The sequence below is a fragment of the Sinocyclocheilus grahami genome, unplaced genomic scaffold (assembly GCF_001515645.1).
Source record: "Sinocyclocheilus grahami isolate Dianchi unplaced genomic scaffold, SAMN03320097.WGS_v1.1 scaffold408.1, whole genome shotgun sequence".
NCBI lineage: Eukaryota > Metazoa > Chordata > Actinopteri > Cypriniformes > Cyprinidae > Sinocyclocheilus > Sinocyclocheilus grahami.
In genome coordinates, this window is record NW_015505587.1 from 28,958 (window position 1) to 54,339 (window position 25,382).

Here is a 25,382-nt window from a genome sequence, read left to right on the forward strand (position 1 = left end):
TATTTTAAATGACTATTTCTGAAATGTTAATAAAGTTTACAATGACGAAAAGACTTTTATTTAGTAGTTTCCAAGTAGATACAAATTAAAATCAGAAGCCCTATAAAACCCAATAAGTACAAGGGCTAGGCTATTTGTTGCAGATCTATGACGTCAGAGTTGCTTTGTTATCATGATCCATGAGGTAATATCTTTTTACCGTATTAACCACTCTTAGACAAACACACAAGGGGAAAAGCACACGGAGAGCTGCCATTCGCCTTCGAACGGCGATTGATTACATATAAAGATAATTCTGCGCAAAGTCCTCTACCAAATATTATTTTGCGGCTCTGGAATATTCCAGTAAACAGACTCAAGCCGAGAGCTGTTGCTGATATTACGGTAGTGTCTGCACTGAAGCGCCGCAGAGAGACTCGAGCGCTCAAGTGTATTCAGCTTTCCAGGCGGGGAAGCCACAAGACATTCGTTTGGACCTATTTTAAACGTATTTCGCTGGCGTTAGTTGTTATAATATTCTTTGCTTGTTTGAATAATTTCGCGTGCTTTTATAATTAGTCTATATTTTGCGCGTTTATCGGTTGCTGCAGTGAGAGCCGCTTCATCTCCATCAGCGTCTACCCATCCTTACTCAGCATTTGCACGCAAGCTGTAATACTCTTAACTCGTTACATAAGGCTTTAACGAGTTAAATGTGGACATCGCCGTGTCTCTGGGTCGCTAAACACCACTGACATTTGAAATCAAGCCGTTAACTATTTTAAAAGTCAGGCACAGCTGGGTTCATGCCCGATCTGCAGCGCTTCAGTTTTCCGTGCCGTAGCATGCATTCTCCTCTTCATCCTCATCCTCATCAGCAGCAGCAGAATCCAGAAGGACCCGGTCATCCCGATTCTCCCTCCGGTTTACTCCCTGAGGCTGCTGTCCTAGGAGCTCCTGACCCATCCTCGTTTTTCCTCGGAGAACAACCCGGCCTCACGGGATCCTCTTATCTGCACTTCAGTCCATCTTTCCACTGGTCCCAACCTCCTCCACCTACAGCCATGGCATTGAGGAACGACCTGGGATCCAATATAAGCGTCCTGAAGACCCTCAATCTGCGGTTCCGATGCTTTCTGGCTAAAGTGCATGAACTGGAGAGACGCAATAAGATATTGGAGTTACAGCTACAGCAGGCTTTAGACTGCAATAACACAAGTGGAGGTGTGGAGGACGGAAAGACCAAAGAAATTGGTGTGCAGACTGGGTTTATTGGGCCTATTGCTGTCCGGCCTGGGTCTTTGTCCTTCCAAAACACCAACAACTCTGCTAAACGACCTACTACGTTGTTTATGCCTTCTCTTACGTCTGTCCTCAAGCTTGAGCCCAATAAAGCTGATGATGAGACCACAAATGACCCAAACACCAATAGGAACCCAACCATTATGGTTAGTCTCTCAACACCCACCACCGAACCCGCCTCGGCCAACACCAATAACTCCAACAATGCTCCGCATGTGAGCAGCGTTGGCACCGGGACATCTCCCAACCCTCCCCCTCGCTTCCTCCCGGGCACTATCTGGTCCTACAATCACACCCGTAAACTGGGAAGCGGGTCAGAGTCTCGGGTCACCAGTCCCGGAGTGTCGTGGGTCCACCCGGACGGTGTGGGTGTCCAGATAGACACCATCACCCCAGAGATCAGAGCACTTTACAACGTCCTGGCCAAAATCAAAAGGGAGCGGGATGAGTACAAGCGAAGGTGACTATCTAAATTATGAAAATTGTCTTTGCTTGATAACTTGATTTGTAATCAAAATGTATTCATTAGAAACATTCAAAGCATTTTCACTATAGAGGACTCAGACAGCATATATTGTCAAATCTCAAAGGCAAAGCCTTATTTCTGGATCTCAGGAGGATAAGACACCTGCACACTGGGTTATTTCAGTTCCAATGTGCAGTCTGTCCTTCTGCTGCTGACTCGCACTGACCTCTGATAACCTGTGCATCAGTCACGAACATCCCTGCTGTAATGCAGAGCAGACTGCAGTCACCACCTCACAAAGTGGTTACTTTTCAAACCTGAAAAGGCTCGACCCTGCAGGTGTTCAAGACAACAACAAAGTAATATTGGTCATGAAAGAGAACGAGTTGTGACTTGCAACTTTTGTGGGATAAAATAGCCCATAAATCATTTACTTCATCTGCTAGTAGTCATGTGCAGAGACATTAAGTATATATTTTGGTCCTTATTTCTCACGACTGCTTAAGTTCTTTGAATGGAGTATTGAAAAATCTATGGGATAAATGTGAAGGTGATACGTGTTTAGGTGTTTAGGATGGGGTGGAGACAGATGCACTTCAGACTCATGTACAGTAACATATACCAAGGGCTTTTATTAGTTTCACAAAGCTAGAGGTGAACATGAGAAGCAAAAGCAAGGAAGATCATATGTACAGTATATAGTCGATAAGAATCAGCTGGAGGGGAAATAATGTCCGTGTTTCTCATAAATGGTGGTATTCGATCAGTGTCACAGCTCTTTATGTCCAGACCTGCAGCAGCCAGAGCTCCACATTCCACCTGCTGTCAGTCACGTATTGCAGCTTAATTTAGGGCTGAACGGACTGTCAATTTGCAAACTCATTACAGTCTGTTGACTCATCAGGACAGGTAAAAAACACTGTTGAAAACAGTAACAGTAACATATACCAAGGGCTTTTATTAGTTTCACAAAGCTAGAGGTGAACATGAGAAGCAAAAGCAAGGATGATCATATGTACAGTATATAGTCGATAAGAATCAGCTGGAGGGGAAATAATGGCCGTGTTTCTCATAAATGGTGGTATTCGATCAGTGTCACAGCTCTTTATGTCCAGACCTGCAGCAGCCAGAGCTCCACATTCCACCTGCTGTCAGTCACGTATTGCAGCTTAATTTAGGGCTGAACGGACCGTCAATTTGCAAACTCATTACAGTCTGTTGACTCATCAGGACAGGTAAAAAACACTGTTGAAAAGCAGAAAAGTCATTTTGGCTCTCTGTCTTAAACCCTTTTGCTTCATAACAGATGTTATCGTGTGTTCAGTGTCTCGCCGTCTGACTGCTTCGCCATTTGCTCTGGTTTCAGCTCTACTCAGACTTTCTTTTCTATATTTATTTTCTGTTTTGGCTTTCTAATTTAGTAAGCAATCTTTTGTTGTCTGTGGCTCTCATCCTCGAAAGCGTTTTTCTGTCTACCTATGATATAGCTAAAAAAAATGTTGTTTAAAATAATCAAGGCATGTTTTCCAGACTCTTTTTCACTAAGTGAACACAATGAAGAATGATATTTAATAATTTCTGTTTATTTCACACAAGGTATTTTTTTTTCTTATGATCACCAATGATTTTATGATTAAAAATACAGTAAATAATTTGATTGGAACATTGTGAAATATTATTACAATTTTAAATAACTGTCTATTTTTATATATTTTAAAATGTAATTTATTCCTGTGATGGCAAAGCTGAATATTCAGCAGCCAATACGTCAGTCTTTAGTGTTACGTGATCCTTGTGCTGCTTAATATTTTTTTTGTGAAAACTGTGATACATTTTTCAGGATTCCATAGAAAATAGAAAAGTAAAAACAGTAATAATTTCATAAGAACGGTATTTATTTGAAACAGAAATCTTTTGTGACTTTATAAATGTTTATTACAATTAATCACTGTCACTGAGATGTTTTTATTTATTTATTATACGTCAGTCTTTAGTGTTACGTGATCCTTGTGCTGCTTAATATTTTTTTTTGTGAAAACTGTGATACATTTTTCAGGATTCCATAGAAAATAGAAAAGTAAAAACAGTAATAATTTCATAAGAACGGTATTTATTTGAAACCGAAATCTTTTGTGACTTTATAAATGTTTATTACAATTAATCACTGTCACTGAGATGTTTTTATTTATTTATTTTTGAGAAAGAAAGAAATTGATACTTTAATTCACACATTAAATTGATCAAATGCGATAGTGGACTTTTATAATGTTACAAAAGATTTCTATTTCAAATAAATGCTGTTTTGTTGAACTTTCTATTGTTAAAAGAATTATGAAAAAATGTACAGAGGTTTCCACAAAGTAGCTGTTTTCAGCAGTAATAAGAAGAAATGTTTTATCAAACCAGCATTTCAGTATAATAGAATGATTTCTGAAGGATCATGTGACACTGAAGACTGGAATAATGATGCTGAAAATTCAGCTTTGCAATCACAGGAATAAATTGCATAAAATATGTTAAAATATAAAACAATAATTTTAATTTGGAATAATGTTTCACAATATTATGCAGCCTGGTTGAGCATAAGAGATTTCTTTCAAAAATATTTTAAAAAGCATACTGACCTTAAGCTTTAGAATGATAGTGATCAACAAAAAAATGTAAGTGCTCTTTCAGAAACTTAATAGTCATTCACATTAATAGACACACTTGCAATTTGTATAATTTGTCTCATCTAGGCTGCTCTATTACAGCCACAGCATCCAGCAGCAGTGATGGATGTTATATCTGCATTGCAGTACATACACAAGGACTCAGAAAAGCTGCAGAGAAGCAATCTCTCTCTCTCTCTCTCTTCTCTATTCACTCCTGTTATCTGTCGCTCCCTCTGTAATTGCATGTTTGCACATTGAATTGGCAGTAATGCATGGCCTCAAACTAACCTTGCAATCCAGTGAGGAAGTTTAATAAATGTAGAGGCTGCTGCAATGCTCTGAATGTTAAGTAGCTTTACATAAGAACAGGGCTTGTTTGGCTCCATGTCATTGCACTATACGTAAGTGCTCTTTCAGAAACTTAATAGTCATTCACATTAATAGACACACTTGCAATTTGTATAATTTGTCTCATCTAGGCTGCTCTATTACAGCCACAGCATCCAGCAGCAGTGATGGATGTTATATCTGCATTGCAGTACATACACAAGGACTCAGAAAAGCTGCAGAGAAGCAATCTATCTCTCTCTCTCTCTCTCTCTTCTCTACTCACTCCTGTTATCTGTCGCTCCCTCTGTAATTGCATGTTTGCACATTGAATTGGCAGTAATGCATGGCCTCAAACTAACCTTGCAATCCAGTGAGGAAGTTTAATAAATGTAGAGGCTGCTGCAATGCTCTGAATGTTAAGTAGCTTTACATAAGAACAGGGCTTGTTTGGCTCCATGTCATTGCACTATACTACTGCACTGGACAATATTACTGTTGAACAGCCACACAGTAAATTACTGTAGGGCTGACTGGGCTGATGGATCATTTAAAAGGACTGAATGGAAGCAATCATTGCACTTAAGTTGAGCTAGCATACTCAAAACACTTACACTTGAAGATCACACACACACACACACACACTAAATATCAGTATTTTTTTTCCTGTAACAAGAGTAATACATGTTTTGCATTTGTTTCTTCCTGCGTTACAAGATCTTCCAAGCAGCATTAAATTGTATTTATTTGATATGGATTTTATATAGCATTTAAAAGATTAGTTTGCACAAACAAGAAACGTTTGCCATCATTTACTCACTCTCATGTAATTTATTACTTAGTTTTTTTACGTGGAACATGAAAGGAGAAAATTTGAAGAATATACAGGTTGCACTTTTCCAGACAATTACAATGAATGGAGGTTGGAGCTTTTATGCTAAAAAAAAGGATGTAAAATCACCATAAAGGTATCATGTCTATATTCCATGTCTTGTCAAGTAATGCTATAGTTTTGTGTGAGAAACATACTAACAGTCAGATTGTAAATTAATCTTTCAGACCGGTTTTGTGAACCAGACCAGCCATTTCACTGAAAGATTTAAAGGGGTCATATGATGTTGCTAAAAATAATATTATTTTGTGTATTTAGTGTAATGAAATGTGTTTATGCAGTTTAAGGTAAAAAAAAAAGCACATTATTTTCCACATACTGTACATTATTGTTTCTCCTCTATGCCCCACCTTTCTGAAACGCGTCGATTTTTACAAAGCTCATCGGTCTAAAAAGCGAGGTGTGCTGTGATTGGCCAGCGATCCAGTGCGTTGTGATTGGCCAAATTTGAATCATCAGTGGCAAATTCTTTAAATATGAAAACTTACTTACAGTCTGTGAGTTAGAACAGCCGGCATTGTATTCTACTCTGCCAGGAAACAGTCCTCCATAAAATGCGCTGCACACATCTGAATATTTGGGTTGAAGTGTTCTGGAGCAGTGTTGTAAATATAACTTAACCACTGATTTCTAGTCGTGTCCTCTTTTGGAAGGCCAAACAAAGTAGTTTCGCTTTCACAACAAAACACAGCATCACACACGGCGGGCTTGAGTGAGCGGCGGTGGGCGGGCTTGAGTGAGGAACGGCCGGCGGGCTTGAGAACGGCGAGGCCGACGGATTCGACGAAGGAGCGGCCGGCGGGCTTGTGCCGACCACATGTGACGACCCCGAGCTGGACTCCGCTTCGTTCACGGTGAAAGCCGATCCAGCGATCCACAGCGCGAAGTTGATGTATTTCCTCAGCGATCAGCACGGATCAGCTCTAGGCATGACGTAAGCGGATATCGTCCTCTTTTGGAGGGCCAAACAAAGTAGTTTCGCTTTCACAATGAAACACACAGCATCTTCATGACATGGCGGTGGCGGCAACAACAATACTACAGCGAGAATAAAAGTTACGCCTTCTTTCTTTGCGTGAACATTAAATGTTCCTGTTGTTGGGACACAAACAGGGCCAGATTTATGCATAGACATTCTAGGCACATGCTATGCTTACACGTACCGGGGGGCCCAATTACAATAAATAAATAATTATTTATTCTACAGGATGCCTACAACAGCAAAAGAACCAAAGCTCAATAAGGCATTAACCAAGCAAATACATATAACAAACAATACGACAAAAGCAACAAACTATTTCCATGTTTTCCACACAAAATGACGTTTTATCTACGAACAGCACACTTTCTTTCTCCTGCTCTTTCTCATATAAACGTACACACATGCAATACAGACTCACAGTCCAGCACACACGCGGATCAAACACGTGCACAGAAATTAGTCAGCGCTGCCCTGCGACTTTATCAATAAAGTAGATTTACAACTGAAAAGCATTTCTCAGCATGGATGTAAAAATGGCACTGTTCTTGAAGCAGTTCAGCTTACAGTTTCTCTCTAGTAACTAGTTTGCATATTAAAGTATCAAGTCTCCAGTAGTAGCTCTAAATCTAAATTATGTTTTGTAATCAGTAACGGGATTCTGGCATAGAGAACACTGTAATGATTTCCATGGATTATAATTTTAGTTTGCTGTTTTTGGGTGGTAATAGGGAAGAGGGGCCCAAAAATGTATTTTGCCTATGTCACAATAAGAGGTAAATCCAGCCCTGGACACAAACTATAGTGTTGGTTCTGATGTTCTGGTTTTCTGCTCTCAGATGGGAAGAGGAATACACCATGAGAATGGACATGGAACAGAGAATGAATGATCTACATGAGGTGAGGAACACCTTTTAAAGCCAAAACATCTCTTTCTTTTTTTATACTTATTTGTTCAATCAAAATACATTAAAACAGTAACATTGTGAAATATTTTTACAGTTTAAAACAACTGTTTTCTATTTTAATATATTTTAAAATATTATTTATTCCTGTGGCAAAGCTGAATTTTCAGCAGCCATTATTTCAGTATTCAGTGAAATTATTCTAATATGCTCATTTGGTGATAGAAAAATATTTCATACTTTTTACTTTCACTTCTGATCAATTTAATTTCTAAATTGCTCACTGGATAAAATTATTAATTTCTTTAATAAAAACTTATTAAATCAGTAGTGTAAACTGTAATCAGTAGTGTAAACTGATCAAGGAAATTATGTCGTCTGTTTTGGTTGAAGCTTTAGTTCATATGGCACACATAAGAAACTCCTGCCTGTTCGACCCTCAGGTGATTCATTTCAGCTTGAGACTTTTGGAATGTTTTACTTTTGGGGTCAAATCAGTTTTCAACATTGATTGAAACTGTCAGTGTATAGACGTTTAAAGGCAAAACTGCAGTAATGCTATATGCAGTGTAATGCCTAATGATGGCAATTTTTGTTTAATTGAGAAATTCTTTATCTCAGAATGACCTTAATAACTAAAATGTAGTGTTTAGTCTTAGCTTCAATTAATTAAGTCAAAGATTAATCTTAGTCTTGGTCTAAGTCTAAATTAGAGCTGTATTGATAATTCTTAATTCAGTTACTTCCTCTGTGTTCAAAATGACTTAATTATAAGTTAGATTTTTTTAAATAATTGTTCAGTACGTAATTATGTACTGTACGCTTTTGCTCTGTGCAGTAGGCTTCTTGCTATACTAACATGAAGTAAAGAGTTAGGTTGGGTTTTTGGAAGTATGTGAGTAACATCTTGATGATGTTAGCCCAGAAAATGTCTAATTGTTTATGAATAATAATTATGGATATGCATTTGTGTATGTGTGTAGGACCTACAGGAGAGTGAGGAATGTCAGGATGAGTTGGCCCTCCAGGTGCAACAACTGAAAGCTGAACTCGTGCTCTTTAAAGGACTCATGAGCAATGTGAGTAAGAGCAGCAAAACACACTCTCAGTACACTCAAACACAGCCAGGGCTACAACATATACAGGACAGAGAGTCGGACTCGTAACCCAAAGGTTGCGGGTTTGAGTCTCGTACCGGCAGGGATTGTAAGTGGGGGGAGTGAATGTACAGTGCTCTCTCCCACCTTCAATACCACGACTGAGGTGCTCTTGAGCAAGGCACCGAACCCCCAACTGCTCCCCGGGTGCCGCAGCAAAAATATGGCTGCCCACTGCTCCGGGTGTGTGTTCACGGTGTGTGTGTGTTCACTGCTGTGTGTGTGCACTTTGGATAAGATAAATGCAGAGCACGAATTCCGAGTATGGGTCACCATACTTGGCCACATGTCACGTCACTAAATTAAAATGATATAATTTACTCCCCCTCATGTCGCCCCAAACCGTACTCCCTTTATAATAATAATATAATAATTTATTTAGCTTAATTTTTTTTGCTTAATTTATTGAACATGCACTTTACTTCAAACCTTTAATGTAGATAAAAAAAACTGTACTTGCAGATAATATGATATTAATGAAATAAAAGGCAGCTTAAGTGTACTTAGGAGTACACTTTCTTGTTTCTCAACAGACTTAACTACGCTTTTAGAAAAATGCTCTTTGTAATAATATCAAATTCAAAATGATTTCTTTAAAGTACATTTGAATTTATTATATTTTAATAAACTTTTATCATGCTATATAGAACTACACTTATACTGATGTGTACTTCTTGACTAAAATACTAAAGCACATTTAAAGTACTTGATTGTAATTTTACTTATAGTGTGTTATTTAGTATTACATTTAAAATAGGAGAGTTCGCCCCAAAATGAAAATTCTGTCAGTTGTTCCAAAAGTGTACGAGTTTCTTCCTTCTGTTGAAAACAAAAGAAGATATTTTGAAGAATGTTGGTAACCAAAAAAAAGTTAATAACAGCCATTGACTTCCATAGCATTTTATTTTTCATTCTGTGGGAGTCATTGGCTACCGCCAAATGTTTGGTTACCAACATCATAATTTTTGGGTGAACCATCTCTTTAATATATTTTAAATGTACTAAATTTCAACTTCATCATCACAAATGTGTAATTGCAAATATATTTAAATACATGACATACAAGTTTCTATAGAAATTACATTGAAATATATTTTAATATACCATAAATACTTCTCAGTCCAGACAATATAAATAATTATGAAATTACATATAAAGATGTACTTAAGTCCTACTTAAAGTAGCTAAAAGCTAATTGCATTTAATATACATTTTCCATTCATTTAGATACATTTTCATTTAATTGCACTAAGGTATTGGGTGTCAAGATCATATTGGTTGACCAGCACTAAGAGCAGCTCTAACCAGCACAAACCAGCATGAAGTAGCACAGGAATTCATTCAATTTATGATGGTCTAAACTTTTTATGGGAGCCATTTGATTTCATTGCATTGCTCATGTAGAGTTTAAATCAACAAATCACACACACTCAGGGGTTTGTTTCCGGCGAGCTCATGAACAATAGGTGCTTTCATAGCAGCTACACTCATAGCACTCACGTTTTCTGAGAGCAGACACAGTCATCACATTTTCTGAAGAAATGAATGAGCATTGTGCCTTTGTTCACATAAATGCTCACACACAAATACATGTACCGAGTACACTTATAATTTCCCACCTCCATATTTTCCACAATTAGCACTTTATTTAAATCTTTTGAATGTGTTTCATGGAATTTATTATCTGAAAATGAAACATTACCATCCTTTGTATCAAATACTTTTCCCAGAAATGATTTATCAGAGTTCGAAGAGTTAAAAATAGCTTGTTTTGTGAATGAGTTTAATACATACATGCTGTTCGCCGTAAATGCAAGGAACGATACAGACATCACAGTTTGCCTCATTGTGAGCCACAATAGACATGCCACTGTGGTTTCAGTTTCATATCGTTTGAAACTCCAGCTTCTTGAATATTAAATAGAATACCAAGAAAATAGTTGTTATTAGTTATCTAATCACTCTTGTTTCAAAATGCCCACACAAATACAGAACCTGTCGGAGCTGGACAGTAAGATCCAGGAGAAGGCCATGAAAGTGGACATGGACATCTGCAGACGCATTGACATCACAGCTCGCCTGTGTGATGTTGCCCAACAAAGAAACTGTGAAGATCCAATCAAGATCTTTAAGGTATTCACACACTCGCACATCTGCACTTCCTCAGTTTTCTATGTTATTTGATCATTATTGTTATCTCTACTGCTGATCTTTGTCTGAACGCTGACATATTGTGTTTTCTAATCTAAAAATACTTATAAAAAGATGAAACTACTTAAGGAGCAACATTTCATAATATATGAAATATGCGGTTATGCGAGGCTTTGAGAATGCAAAATTACTGTTAAATTCAGAAACCACTGTGAATGATGCAACATTACTAAGTCCCCAGCTTTTTGTAAATGCTCTTTCCTTTTTTGATAAACGTTTTAATAACAATTTTATAAGAAACTCCTTTAATGTCAGATCCAATCCTCAGTGTAAATCAAATTGGCTTAAAGCTCACTATATGTCATGGCTGGACATTATCTTATAAATATGTTGTTTCTAACAAAATGAAATAATTTACAAAATTATTCATATATGTTATCATGTAAATGCAACCATTAGTAGATATACTGTTTGTGAAAAATGTACATTTTGCAAGTATAGATGAAAATATTGAACTTTTTTTGCCCACTTTCTGTTTCATTGTGGACTGATTTTAAAATGGACATGAGAATTGTTTTGTTGTTTTTTCGTTTGTTTTTACAAAATTCAAAATGTATAATCTTTGACATTTTACTTCATTTTCACGTTATAAATCTTTTTTTATTCTTTTATTTAAAAACAGTATTAATAAAAACAATAAATCTTGTATTATTTTGGCACAGTTTAATATATTAATAAGACAAGAATAAATCAAAAGAAACCCTCATACAGTATATTACTTTTTGTAATACTGATCTCACAATATACTTTGAAACCCTTTAAAACATGAGAACACAAAACAAGAAACATATAGAAACAATAGAAACTCTAAAGCTTTTAAGAACTGTTCTTAAAATATGTCTGAATTAAGTATATTTTTCTCACCCTATTTTCTTTTTTGCATTAGTACAGTATATCCAACTTTACCAGCATACATACAGTATACTCACATAAAGCAATAAATACTATATTGCAAATCTCAACTGCTTGGTTGTTTATATCGGTGCAATATGTAAATATATTATCATCTAGCTCTAATCTGCTAAATATCTAAGGTATAAAAATATTCAGATATTATAAGCATTTACAATTTGATGTTCTATTAAGCTGCTTTGAAACAATGTATACTGTGAAAAGCGCAATAAAATTAAATTTGACTTGTTTTCAGCACAAATCTAGCTAATTTGTGCTTAATACAAGAGCATTTTAATGCCTGATGATTCTCAAGTAAATGTGTAGTTTTCAGTTTCAATCTTATTACTGGAAAACAAACCAAATTGATTTTCTGCACTGAATGTAATCTATAATCTTGTAATCTTGCACCCTTGTAATTCATACGACATCCCAGCCCCCCCTCTATGTCACTGACTCAGCTGCTGTGAGTTTCTGCTGACGCCTGCTATAGTGTCTGAGACACAGAGAACTGATGTCTATTGCATTATGGGTAGAAGAGGGGAGCGGTCCAACCTATAAATCTTTTTGCATGTTTGTTTCAGTGGGTCAAAAATGTGAAGGCTGTGAAATGGCCTAACCCTCTCTCTTTCTCTTGCCATCTCAGGTTTCCAGCCCTCAGAATGCCATCACCTCTCGTGCCCACAAACAAGCTGCACAACCTGCCAATGGCAGCGAGACAGATGAGCCAGTCAGCACGTCTGACAGTGATGGAGGTGGTGTGCGAGAGGATGAAGTGTGCACCCCTTCAACCCTCCAGATCAATGAAGAGATGCAGAGAATGCTGACCCAACTGTGAGCCATTAAAAATGCTTTGCACTGTTTGGTCAGAGCTGTGGTTCCTAACAGTTTTTTTTACAGTCTATTTATAACTATTGTAATAACTTAACCATGTCTTTGCCAGGCGTGAGTGCGAGTTTGAGGATGACTGTGACTCTCTGGCTTGGGAAGAGACCGAGGAAACGCTCCTTCTGTGGGAGGATTTCCCAGGATGCACTTTAACAACAGACACCAGTCAGGGGGAGGTTAGTGTACTAGAATCTGGATTCAGTCTGGTTTTTAAGTGGTTGATATTTGTGGTTGAAATACAGTTCTTGTTATTTCTTACTACTTCCTCATTTAGTAAACATGTTTTTGTACATATGGAAATTTTGCCTTGATTAAAAGCCCTTTAAATATTCAAGGGTCCAATATAATTTATTTTTCAAACTTTTTGTCCCACTTATAATGTTAGGCACTAAAATGTGATATAATTGATGTAATATAATTGATATTGTGATAACATTTTCCAGTACTAAAAATTAAACAGGCTGTTTTTGCTTTAATTTTATGCAAATTACCTCTGTTATGATTGGCTAACCTCTTTGAATGTGAAATAAAAATGCTAGCGGGTCAAGTATAATTGACACTGGCCCATTTTTCAATAACAGCCTTCAGTGCAAAGACTTCATGACAAAAAAATATAATTGAATTCTTGTATTTCGAAATAGCAAAAAAAAAAGTTTTTATTTTACCTTCATAAAAATTAAAACTGACAAAATAGTAAGTGGAGTGTTATAAAACGTAACAATAAAAGTACAGTAGGCGCAATAAAATAAGTACATATTTAAAGCTGCAGTCCGTAAGTTTTGCCTCTTTGTCGCCATCTCTGTTTGCAAACCTGGAATTGCAGCTGTGTGCGGAATTATCTAGCTTGCGTGGGTTGTGAGTCGGCACGGCTCCAGCGCGGATGAATCTAATGTTCTGAAGAGTATGTGTGGCAGTCAGTCACCGCACCGGTGTGGATATTTACTGTACTTCACAATCACAGATTCTAGCCTACATCTTGGAATATGACCCAAATAAGAATTGTCACCATATATTGCCATCTGAACAAGTAAGTAACAAGTCTGCCACGTTTGTTCTGACCAACTGAGGAAAAAAGCATTACCATAAATCTCGCTACCAATGGTGATTAAATCTAAAGATCGGTTAGCTCATATCACATCAAACCATTCAAATTATTATTATTGTTATACTTTATTCTCAAATGATTAATGTTAACAACATCAGCATTGGTGACTATGAGTATAGTGTGTATTAGCATGTAGATTTCAATTTCTGCACAGTCTAATCTAATTGTCATACTCTTCGAATTTCATACTAAAGAAATTCTTTTAACCCAAAAAGCTAATTATGCTCCCTTCGAACTGGTTTTCTTTAAAATACAAATCTTTGTAATCCCAGGCTATCTGTAATCAGAAGCACATTTATAGCTGGAATATAATTTAATTTCATTCACATGTGTTTCATAAACACATAATCCTTTATGGATTACAATCCGCCGTCAATATGATACATTTAATTATTCTAGCTGCTGTGAGAAAAGGCTATAAGCGATCCTCCACCTGCAGGATCCTCACATGCGATAGCCTAGTAGCCGGGACAACTTCTTTATGTTTACAGACGTGACATAATGACGCAGTGCCATGCTCGAATTTCCCGCGAATACCTACCCCTACCACTCAAATTAGAAAGCATTATTATAAGATAACTGTTGTGAATCGAGCTAAAGTAAGTCGATAGTTTTGAACACTGGCTGGTTATGTACTTGCTCAAATATTGATTTCGGATCAATTTTAATCAAAAAAAGTTACGGACTGCATCTTTAATATTTAAAAAAAATGGACAGACAAAATCATGGAAGAGGAATAATTGATAGTAAGGAACTTCAAGACTTTTGATTAGAATCCAAGAATGTTATTGGTGCACCAGTTTACTTTTTAATATTTACCTAATTCATCTAAATTAATTAATTCATAACTTGTTTTCCAGCAAGGATATCATAAACATCTTAACAAGAAGATTACATGAGAAGCAAAATCAAATAAGCCTTTTGACAGAAATCGAATCCAGTTTTGCAAGGTTTATGGTTCTAAAACATTTAATAACAAAAAAAACTTAATAGCTTTTTTATACAATGATACTTGTTTTTAGCATAAACCTGATATTAAGTTGTATTTGTATAAAATCAAGTTATGTAGTATGTAGATTCTCTCTATTTTAAAAGTAACTTTCATCTCACCCAGCATTATGCCCTGCTTTATATCATAATAATTCATATCATTCTCATATTTCTTTCCTCTTATTGTAACTCTTGACACTTGAATTATAATTTCCACCATACCCTTGCATTCTTTCCTCAGGCACTCTCTCCCTCTCCTCCTGTCTGTCTCTCTTTGTTTTTCATGAATTTCTTAATGTATGTGGTGAACTGCTGAGTATTCCTTCATCTCTCAGGCTTGGCAGCTCTAACAGAAGCCAGGCAGTGGCAGCTTCACAAAATTCAACACAGGATGAAACTCAGATTCACATGCTCGCTCAGAGTGTCCAAAGGAGAATAGGATTCTACTGGTCATCCAGTCATGTGGTTCACTCACAGGACGCATGCAAACACACATGCACACACACACACACACACACACACACACACACACACACACACACACACACACACACACACACACTCACTCTCTGCTCATATTTAGGTCAGGGTACTCGGTCCAGTTTACTGGGGGGGCAGTTCGATACTAAACATTACTGACATTAGTTAATGCGATGTTGGCTGAAAGTGTGTTGCATTTCATGAAAAGCTCAAAGGATTCAAAGTGTTTAGAGTTTTCCATCAGCGGGGTCATTAATCTAATATTTTATTTTCCCTCTGGTAAAATCTCATCTGCTGGTGATTGCTTATGCTTCAGCATGAGATAATGTGTTTGTGGGCTTTCTCTCTCTCTCTCTCTCTCTCTCTCTCTCTCTCTCTCTCTCTGTCTGTCTGAGCAGGAGGAGTGCTTGGAAAAGGTGATTAAGGACACGGAATGTCTTTTTAAGAACAGGGAGAAGGAATATGAGGAGACTATAGACCAGATAGAGGTGAGAAGTTTACATTAACCAGCATTTTACTTTACATTCATGCCTTATTCATTCTGATGATTCTGATTGGTGAATTGCAATATTATGTTAAGCAAGATAATCTACAGTCAGCTGATCATTATCACAAAATAAACCCATCTGAGGTTTCGGAAAAACACCCTGACAGGATTCGGCCGCATACATCGAGGCAGTCTCGTTTTAGAAAAGCAGCCATTATATTGCAAAGTAAGAAAGAAATAACAAAACATTCAGTATAACAGTAAATTTTATTAACGTTGAAAGAATTAAAGACGCAGCTACAGTAGTAAATCATATATTTTACAAGTAAATATTATTGTACTGCTCGTTTCTTTTCATTCTAACTGGCTGCTAAGTGCTAAGTGAATAAATGTACACATAAATGTAAATATAGAAGCCCAGTCTTATGCAGTCTGTTCCTCTGTAGTTGGAACTGGCCACAGCAAAGTCGGACATGAACCGTCATCTTCATGAGTACATGGAGATGTGCAGTATGAAGAGAGGACTGGATGTGCAGATGGAAACCTGCAGGAGACTCATCACTCAGACTGGAAACAAGTATGCAGATATCCACAAAGATTTCTGAGCTTTTGACACTTTAACTTGGTTATTCGTAACCCTGCGTTATCTGGTTGCACACTGTTCATACCGTATCCTGATTTTGAGATTTCACACTGTACCTTTATAAACCACAGATTTTTTTTTTCTTCTCCTTGACTCTTTTCTCACCATACAGTAAATCCACTTCTCCTGTACCTGGAGGTGGTACAGATGCAAACGGAGAAACAGAGAGAGATAAAACTGAGGAAGGAGGAAGATAATGATGCCATCAGATCTAAAGGAGGTGTTTGCAAGAAGAAGAAAAAGTGCCCCTCATCTCTTCATGGCACCCATCATCAGCCCTTCTCATGTTTTTGCAGTCTGTCCAGTCACTGCCTCTAGTGGTGGTAAATGGAATTACATTGTGTGTGCTCCATGCCCTAAAGTGAACATGTACTGCGACATTTTCCCCCTGTTGGTTGTGCAGAGCAGCTTGACTGTTTTCACACCTACATAAAAAGATGAGAGTCCTGATAACGTTGTTTGCGTTTATCTGATTTCACCGAGCCCATCCACCGGCTGGTATCGATCATGTTTTCCGATCTGATCCCCGAATGTCTGAGTCATCATATTTTCAGCACTGAATACAATCACTTTTGTTTTCGTATTTCTTGCAGAGAATCACTGACGATGTTTTTGCAAAGTTTCCATTTCCTAGAGACCTAGAGGGGACATTTGCTCACTTCTCGTTGTCGCATGTAACGTTACGTGCCGCTGTAAGCCGTGGGTCAGTAGGTGTGTTGTGCTTCCTGTCTGAGCTGTTGTAAATACTCGGCTGTTAATGCAAGTGAAGGGTGGAGGTAACTGTAGCCTGCACGTCCCCCATCTCTGTGCTCAAATTCACACGGAATATATGACATTTCATGCTACTGGTATTGTGCTGATGCCAGGCTGCTTCAGAATAATGAACTCTTTGACTTCCTCTACTGCGGGTGGAAAACATGAGTGATGGGTGAGGTCAGATGAGTGAGATTTGAGGATGTTATGGCTCAGAGTAGATCAGAGCATTACGAATGTCAAACTTTAAGTTGTTTCCTTTTTACTTTTCCCCTCATTTTTCGTCTTTGAAATCAGTGATATTGAGTCTTTTTCTCAGCCGGTGGAGATACATTTCAGAAAATTACATTTCATGAAAATGCTGTATATGTAACGCTGCTGTAGATGCTTCAGTCCATAAAATATCTAGTATTTCAAAGGTCTTTCTATTTTGGATAGTAAAATCCTTCCAGTATAGTTCTGGCATTTTTCCGTTTCGTATCCTCTTAGCTAAGACCTTGCTGGTGCCTCTGATGGCTGAGGTTGATGCAAAGATCTGTCTGTTTGTCTGACCAGTTGTTTTCATTGGGAACAGTCTTGTAGTCCAGACTAAGCTGATAAGGTGATGTGAGTGAAGTCCTTTAGAGCAAATAATTTTCATAATAGTGGAGTCCTTGATCCTTGGGAGTTTTTGAGAGCATCCTATCTTGTTACAGTTGATAGGTCCTTTAGAAAGTGAGATCCTGATAACTCACTAATGAATGATCTTACTAAAGACCCCATGAAATGTTTGACAAACTAAATTTTCCTTTCTATGCACTTTTAACAGCAGGACCTTATGGAAATCCTTTTCTGCCTGAGAGTTTAAAAAAAGATAATTGTGATCATTGTTAATCGCAAGTTAATATCTCAAAGTTGCAACTTTATTTCACATAATGGCAGGGTTATATCTCACAACTGCGACTTTGTTTCTCTTAATTACAACTTGATGTCTCACAGTTGTGACTTTATTTCACATAATTGCAGCCCTATATCTTACATTTGCAGCTTTATGTCTCACAACTGCGACTTTCTTTTTTCATAATTGTGAATTTATATCTCACAATTGTGACTTTGTTTCTCACAATTGCCACTTTTTGGAATTGTGACATAATATCTCACAATTTGGACTTTGTTTCTTGTAATTGCGACTTTATGTTTAATGACATTGTTTCTTGGAATTTTGACTTCATATCTCACAATTACGATTTTTTTCTTTCGATTTTGACATATCTCACAGTTTTGACCTTTTTTTATGTCATTTCAACTTTCTGTCTCACAATTACGACTTCATTTCTTGTCATTTTCTAGTGACATATCATAATTTGACATTGTTTCTCATGATTTTGATTTTATCTCACAATTGTGGCTTTGTTTTTCATAATTGTGATTTCATGTCTCATAATTACAACTTTGTTCCTCATAATTGCGACTTGATATTTCTTTGGCGTTGTTTTTTGTAATTTTGACTTAATATCTGACAATTGCGACTTTATTTCAAGTAATTGCAACTTTATATTTAAATACATTGTTTCTCAGAATTGTGACTAAATCTTACAACTGCAACTTCGTTTTTCATATTTGTGAATTTCTTTATTTTTTACTCTGAGGTGGAAATGGGGAATATTTGGAGATTGATTTTTGTATGCATCCTGCAAATTAAGATTTGTTGAACTATTGCTTAATATTGAGTGTGAGATCTCGATGGGTTTGATCTATTGGATTAAACCCACTGGAAATCTAACAACCCCATGAAATTTTTCAGTGAACACATTTTCTTTTCTATCCACCTAATAGGGTGAGATCCCAATGGGTTAGATTCACCGGATTTTTCATTTTCTTGAGCAATATATTATGCAAATTAATGTGTAATCTGATTCTAGGCTTAAGTTCTCAAGAACCTCACATGATTTGTAATAATCAGCTCTTCTTTTGGCAGAGCACTCTCTAATTCTAATCAAACGCCCACAGTTACTAATACAGTAGTTCCAGAAGAAACCAACTTCTTGTAGGCTTTGTTGGTCATTCATATCTGTCGTCAAATAGGTAGTCTGCGTGTAAACCACAGCTTGAATTCAAGAATAGATACTCAAACTCTTTGACAGAGACATTTCGAGTGCCAAATGTGAAATAAAACATTCAGGAAAGATATTTCACACAGTGAAAATGAAAACCTCGTGCTTTTGAAAACATGGTGCTGTACGTCCAGCATGTAAATTTCTGCTGTAGAAAAACAAAGAGTGAAGACTTTAATACACATATTACAGTACATATCACTTTCTATGCTGAGCCAGAACAGAATTTAATCATTTGAACTTTGTTATGTACCATCCTCAGGTTGTTTTTCTTTTTATCTTGTTCTATTTTTTGCATACTGACTGATGAACAACACTGTGTGTCTGCCTTAGGTTTTTCCCTCTTACCACTGTGAAGTTCTGACGGGGTTTTGCAGGTTTCTTGTGATTTTATTTCTATCAACAAGTTTATTTCATTTGTTCTATGGGTACCAATTAAACAGTATGTACAAAAAAAAATCTTTGTTTGATTAAAAAAAAGGCCAGCCCAGAAAAATAAAAGGATGAGCTTGACAATTAATTAAAATGTTACAATTTGATTTTGAGGACTAAATATTGCTGCTTATATTTTTTGTGGCACTTCTGCTGCCAATAATAAGCACTGTAAACAGCTGAGCCATTGTTCATTCACAGAATCTTTTTATTATTATTTTTATTTTAGTTCATTTTTTTTATATTGTTTCACAGCACTGTGCTGAACTATGTGTGTAAGACTATGTATGCATGTGTATATGTATGGAGTGAGCACTCCTGGTTTCTGCAATGAGTAACTGGTTATTTTCTACAGCAAGTTACTTATTGTTTGTTGCAATAAGACCTTAAAACAAAAGTCTTTTATGAGAATTCTGTTAACAATTCAATAACCACAAATCTGGTCTTGTATGAAAAGGATCAGTCAGGAAAATGACTCATTGGAACTGACTGAATTTTCCTTAAAAGGCTTTTGGATATTTCAAATTTGCAGCGGCTACAAACAATGTGTAAATTCCACGCAATATCTTCACCAAAATAATAACAGAATTTGAAAAAAAAAAGCAAAAGTGCTTACAAAGAATGGCAATAACTCTATGAATGCAACGATACTGTAACCTAGAAGAGACAGAGGGAGAGTTGCGTACGCTCCAATGCTGGCTATGCAAGCAAGTCCTGAACCTTAACAAGAGAATTACAACATTTGAAATGATTTCATTCATAGCATCTCCGTGTCATTCTGTAACATCTCACAGGAATGAATCTTGTTTCTACTGTGGAATTGTAGGGATGTTTCTGTTTTAGGGACCTCCAAGGGTTCTCTTTAAATTTGCACATGTGCCACTGGTTGTGGATATCAGATGCTGTCCAGTGAATGTTTTGCTCCAAGGACCCACCCGAGTGTCTAAGGGGAGGAAAAGGCCCCCGACTGCAGCAATGGCACATGCGTATTTTGATTTAAAGAGTAACAGGACTATATGTATATATAAATATGTATGTATGTAACCCAAAGCAGAACAGGAATTGCTCGCTTCACTGCAAGTGTACAGAAAGACTGGAGCTTTAAAAAGATTTCAGAATAAAGGTTACTGCTGAACACACACATTGCAAGGAGTGGAGTTTTTGTGTCATGATGTGTTTTTTTCTTTTTCATTCTATAGGTCATTTTTTCCTCTAAGTATCTGTTGTTCTGTCAGACTGTTGCACACTGGTTTGCTTAATAAGGTAACACTGGAAAAAAGGGCCAAAGAAATGGCATAAATTGAAAAGACATTTTAGATCAAAGCCACAGACATTTTTTGTGAGTTGACCTTTTGTCTTTATCTGCTTCATTTAACTGATTTCCATTCAGTTTTATGTCCATCAAACTCCTTTTTAATGTATACATGTTTGCTGCAGCACCATGCAGACATGTTTGCAAGCATATGAATGTGTTCATATGTGTATATTTTTATGAGGCATCCCAAAACTACTCGTTTGCTTAATAAGGTAACACTGGAAAAAAGGGCCAAAGAAATGGCATAAATTGAAAAGACATTTTAGATCAAAGCCACAGACATTTTTTGTGAGTTGACCTTTTGTCTTTATCTGCTTCATTTAACTGATTTCCATTCAGTTTTATGTCCATCAAACTCCTTTTAATGTATACATGTTTGCTGCAGCACCATGCAGACATGTTTGCAAGCATATGAATGTGTTCATATGTGTATATTTTTATGAGGCATCCCAAAACTACTTCATTTAGAAATACACTCACATTCTGAATGTATCTTGCTTTAATCAAACCAGTAATAATGAAACGCCAATGAAACGGTGACAGCACAGTGAAGCTATTGCTTCTCTCTCTCTCTCTCTCTCTCTCTCTCTCTCTCTCTCTCTCTCTCTCTCTACAACTGTAAGCAGGTGAAGGGCAGTGTGAGAAAGAGAGGGAGGGGAATGACAGGAAGACACAGCAGGTGAGGAAACAATGAGATGAAATGATCAGAACAGAAAACAGACTGGCAGAAGACACAGAAAAAGAGTTTGAAAGCATTTGATGACATTTGGATTTCGACTAATTGTGAGGTACCGACTATTTTCACTTATATTGCAGTTATTGTTAGGTTCTTTTTTTTCACTTGCTTCATTTTTCAAAAATGTAGGTCTTTCTTCTAAGATTTTGACTAGACTTTAAAATGACTTAAAGTAAAATAATCAAAACGAGTCAGTCACATGCTTATTTGCTATTTCATCAGATCCAGAAATCTACTTCCCCATTTTTATTTTTATTTTTTTGCAAACTCAGCTGTTGAATAATGCAATATATTATTTTAATAGTCATGAACATGTGAACATCGAAGTGAAACTTTAATCTGTGCTAAATCACACTTCTTTATTCGAAAGTTTGTTTGTTCATATGTTCTCCAGTGACTGATGGAGAGTGTGTGATATGTTGTCTGTGTGGATCACTTCGTGTCTGATAAAGTTGTATCGTTTACAGATGCTTGTGACAGTGATATCTGTAGCCATGGTGATGCTGACAGGTCACCTGATATATGGGCTCCCCATGGTAAATTATGCTATAATATGTACGGTATATATTGTTAACAAGACGCTTTGATGTGAAGACTTGTAGTATGCTGCATGCTCTGTGTTCACATTAATCAGTTGATCTGAATTGTGAACCGAATTAGCACAGAACCGTACTTCAGTGTGCATTTAAAAGACACTGTGTCACTCTAATGGATGCATCCAATACAAATTATCTTGTGTGTTGTTGTTTGTTTTGAGCAGGACGGAAAAATGAGAAATTCCAGAGCCCTTTCAGAAGAGCTGTGTGATGCAGGTGAGAAAGCATTTCGGGGCGATGTTTCTCAAAGTCTCTTGTATCTAGCATCACTTTCTCTGAATTCTTTCCCTGTTTTTGCGGAGTGCGTGAGCGTACCTTTCTGTCACAACACTTCCCAGTATTACATATGTGGTCTGAGCAAGAAATTGCCCGGGACATCAATGGTTTATTAGGTTTTTCTTAATCGTTCTTTCTTCTTCCTTTCCCTCTCTTTCTTTCTCTCTCGTGATGGGAAATGGTATGTTCTGACACAGAAGCATAAACCACTTCCTTCATTAGAATGCCACTGCCTGTTTGAGCTACTTTGTAACGTCCTGTTTTTGATGCTATTTCTCATCTCTCCCCTTAAGAGACCTCAGTCAGCAAGTCTGAGTCTGTGCATAAAAGTGTGTGTGCACGTACGTGAGTGTGTCTGTGTGCGAGCACCCACATCCGCCTTTAAAAATTCAGTTTGTGCCCTTTGAGCTGAACGTCTTTGCACAGTCAAATACAAATTTAGTTATTACAACTTTAAATATGTTAGATAGTCATTTTAGTATCTATGCTGTACAATAGGTTATTTATATTTCGCGACGTCACTATCTTCACCCTCTTCAAGGCAAGTAAAGCCTCGCCGTGGTGCAATCCATAATTTCCAAAAGCTCATCATACGCAGGGCAGGAAGACAAACGAGAGCAGAGCTTCTTTTTCTTGGGATTGCCCCCTCGGAGACATCGCGTGCGTGCTCTTTGCCCAAACAAACAACACATAGATCGTGTGTGTCATCAGATGTTAAACAACGTCAACACGGATGCACACATCCTTAAATGCTTTGCTAGTGCTCACCATAATGAGATAAATAGAGATCGCTCTTACCACAGAAATGCACGCTTCAAACAAAACAGTCAATGAAGACGAAGAAGAGAATGATGTGTAGCTCCCGGTGCCTATTTATACTATAGTCGCACCGGTAGTGACGTCATGGCTGTCGCCGGCCAACGAGTTGGTGTTTTTTCAATGTATGCTTCAGACACGGGTCACGACGAGGCGTTCCCCATAGCGACCCCTAGAGGACGCAGTTCGAAGTTCCCATGAAAGGGAACCAAAGCTTTGTACATGCATGTTAAAAATGGCTGCACCTACTTTTACGTTAAAAATAAAGTGTACATGTAATAAAAGCACATCTCACCAAACCACACTAACAGGTGGCAGTAATTCACACAAATGGTCTCAAGTTTTTCAAATTCCAGGTATACAGTGCATGATTTTTGGCCCAAAATCTGAGGCAAATCGGTGCTTGTTCATAGCGTGAATTATCAAAAACGCGATCTGAGATAAGTGCCGATGCCTAAGAACTATTTAGCAGGCCAAATATATGGACCTGTCTGGGACTCAGAGGGTGCTTCTCATTTCTTATTTCTTCATCCCCGTTTACTTTCATAATTTCCTTTCCTTGCATCTTAGCTCCACTCCCTTAGGATGTGAGGGAAGGATACACCTGTGTATCCTCACTCATAACTCCTCGGGAAGCTTCCTCACTCCTTGTTCCTCGCGTTGCAATTAGTGAATCTGGATGTCCTTCAAGATGGCTGAGTTCAATCGGTTTCCGGGTCACCTACAGACAATGAGAGAACAAGATACAGGGCAAGGGAAATCAGGGGGAGGAGTCGTAGTCTTGCGTCATTCCCTGTATGACTTTTAGTACCACATATTATCTAATATTACCAAAATACGTTTGTATATCTTTGTTTTAACCAAATCATCCTTGTTGCTTAAAGGGGCCCTATTATGTTTTTTCACTTTTTCAACTTTAGTTAGTGTGTGATGTTGCTGTTTGAGAATAAAAAAAGATTTGCAAAGTTTTTTTATTTTTTTTTATTATTGCTCTGCATGACATCATATAGGGTGGATTTCCTTGTATGGGCGCTTCTCCCGGAAGAGTGCGAAAATCAACATTGTCACCAAAGAAGTGTTTTTTGGTTGTGAGGGAAAGATAACCTTGTTCAGCTTTCCAAAGAACCCAATGTTAAAGGGGTCATATGATGCGGACGTAACATTTCCGTCACACGCTTGAGGAATTCGACCAATCACAACGCATTGGATAGCTGGCCAATCAGAGCACACCTCGCTTTTTCAGACCGATGAGCTTTGTAAAAATCGACGCGTTTCAGAAAGGCAGGGCATAGAGGAGAAACAATAATGTACAGTATGTGGAAAATAATGTGTTTTTTGATCCTTAAACCGCATAAACACATTTTATTACACCAAATACACAAAATAATGTTCTTTTTAGCAGCATCATATGACCCCTTTAAGGAAACTATTTATGTCGATGTCACAGCTTGCAGATGATCACTATACAAAAGCTTTGCATGCTTGTGGCTCTTTAGCTCCGCCCACTGCACGCCTCCAGGAGCTCGACTGTTTTCAGAGGGAAGTGTAAAGCTGTATCTGTATTTCATAAATCTGATCAGACTAAATACTTTTTCGGAGATACGAAGGATGCAATACTACTCTATAGGTACTCGAGGTTAACATGAGATTGGCAGAAACTGTGTGTGTTATGTCCCCTTTAACAGAAAACACTTTTCAAGAACTACAACAAATGTCATACAATAAAACCTGACAGAAGTATTTTGAGCTCGTGTTAACCACAAACCTTATTTCAGGAATCAACAACCCATTCGAGTGCTGCACAAATCAGTCAAAAAAGGCACTTCAGTCTTGATATTTAATTGCGGACATTCATTTTTTGTTTCTACATAACTCTTGCTATTACCAGATATAACCTTTTTAGAGCACCGTTTCTTAAAGAGCGCTTTTCAATATAGCAAATTCCTATAGGACATTCATCTCATCTATTCAACTCTTCATCTCAACATGAATAGTTATGCTACCTTACA

At 37.3% G+C, this 25,382-nt stretch overlaps 2 protein-coding genes and 1 long non-coding RNA gene across 4 annotated transcripts in view; 2 read left to right on the forward strand and 1 right to left on the reverse strand.

The window, feature by feature from the left end:
• Positions 1-432: 432 nt before the first annotated feature.
• LOC107550819 (intermediate filament family orphan 1-like) lies at positions 433-18,213 on the forward strand. Its single transcript, XM_016232197.1, has 9 exons — positions 433-1,741; positions 7,439-7,499; positions 8,488-8,583; positions 10,654-10,794; positions 12,410-12,597; positions 12,707-12,827; positions 15,625-15,714; positions 16,160-16,290; positions 16,469-18,213. Exons 1-9 carry the CDS (start codon positions 786-788, stop codon positions 16,551-16,553), a joined length of 1,869 nt encoding a protein of 622 aa, XP_016087683.1. The 5' UTR covers positions 433-785; the 3' UTR covers positions 16,554-18,213.
• A 3,396-nt stretch (positions 18,214-21,609) lies between these two features.
• LOC107550804 (tumor necrosis factor receptor superfamily member 5) overlaps positions 21,610-25,382 on the forward strand; it is an 11,115-nt gene continuing 7,342 nt past the window's right edge. For both annotated transcript variants that reach the window (XM_016232179.1, XM_016232180.1), the window contains exons 1-3: positions 21,610-21,737; positions 22,153-22,221; positions 22,446-22,497. In XM_016232179.1, coding sequence (XP_016087665.1) covers positions 22,153-22,221; positions 22,446-22,497 — 121 coding nt within the window. In that variant the 5' untranslated portion in view covers positions 21,610-21,737. The remainder of the gene's footprint in view (positions 21,738-22,152; positions 22,222-22,445; positions 22,498-25,382) is intronic.
• Positions 24,795-25,382, reverse strand: part of LOC107550820 (uncharacterized) — a 5,145-nt gene continuing 4,557 nt past the window's right edge. The window contains exon 3 of the long non-coding RNA XR_001604704.1: positions 24,795-25,376. This is a non-coding gene — a long non-coding RNA (uncharacterized lncRNA). The remainder of the gene's footprint in view (positions 25,377-25,382) is intronic.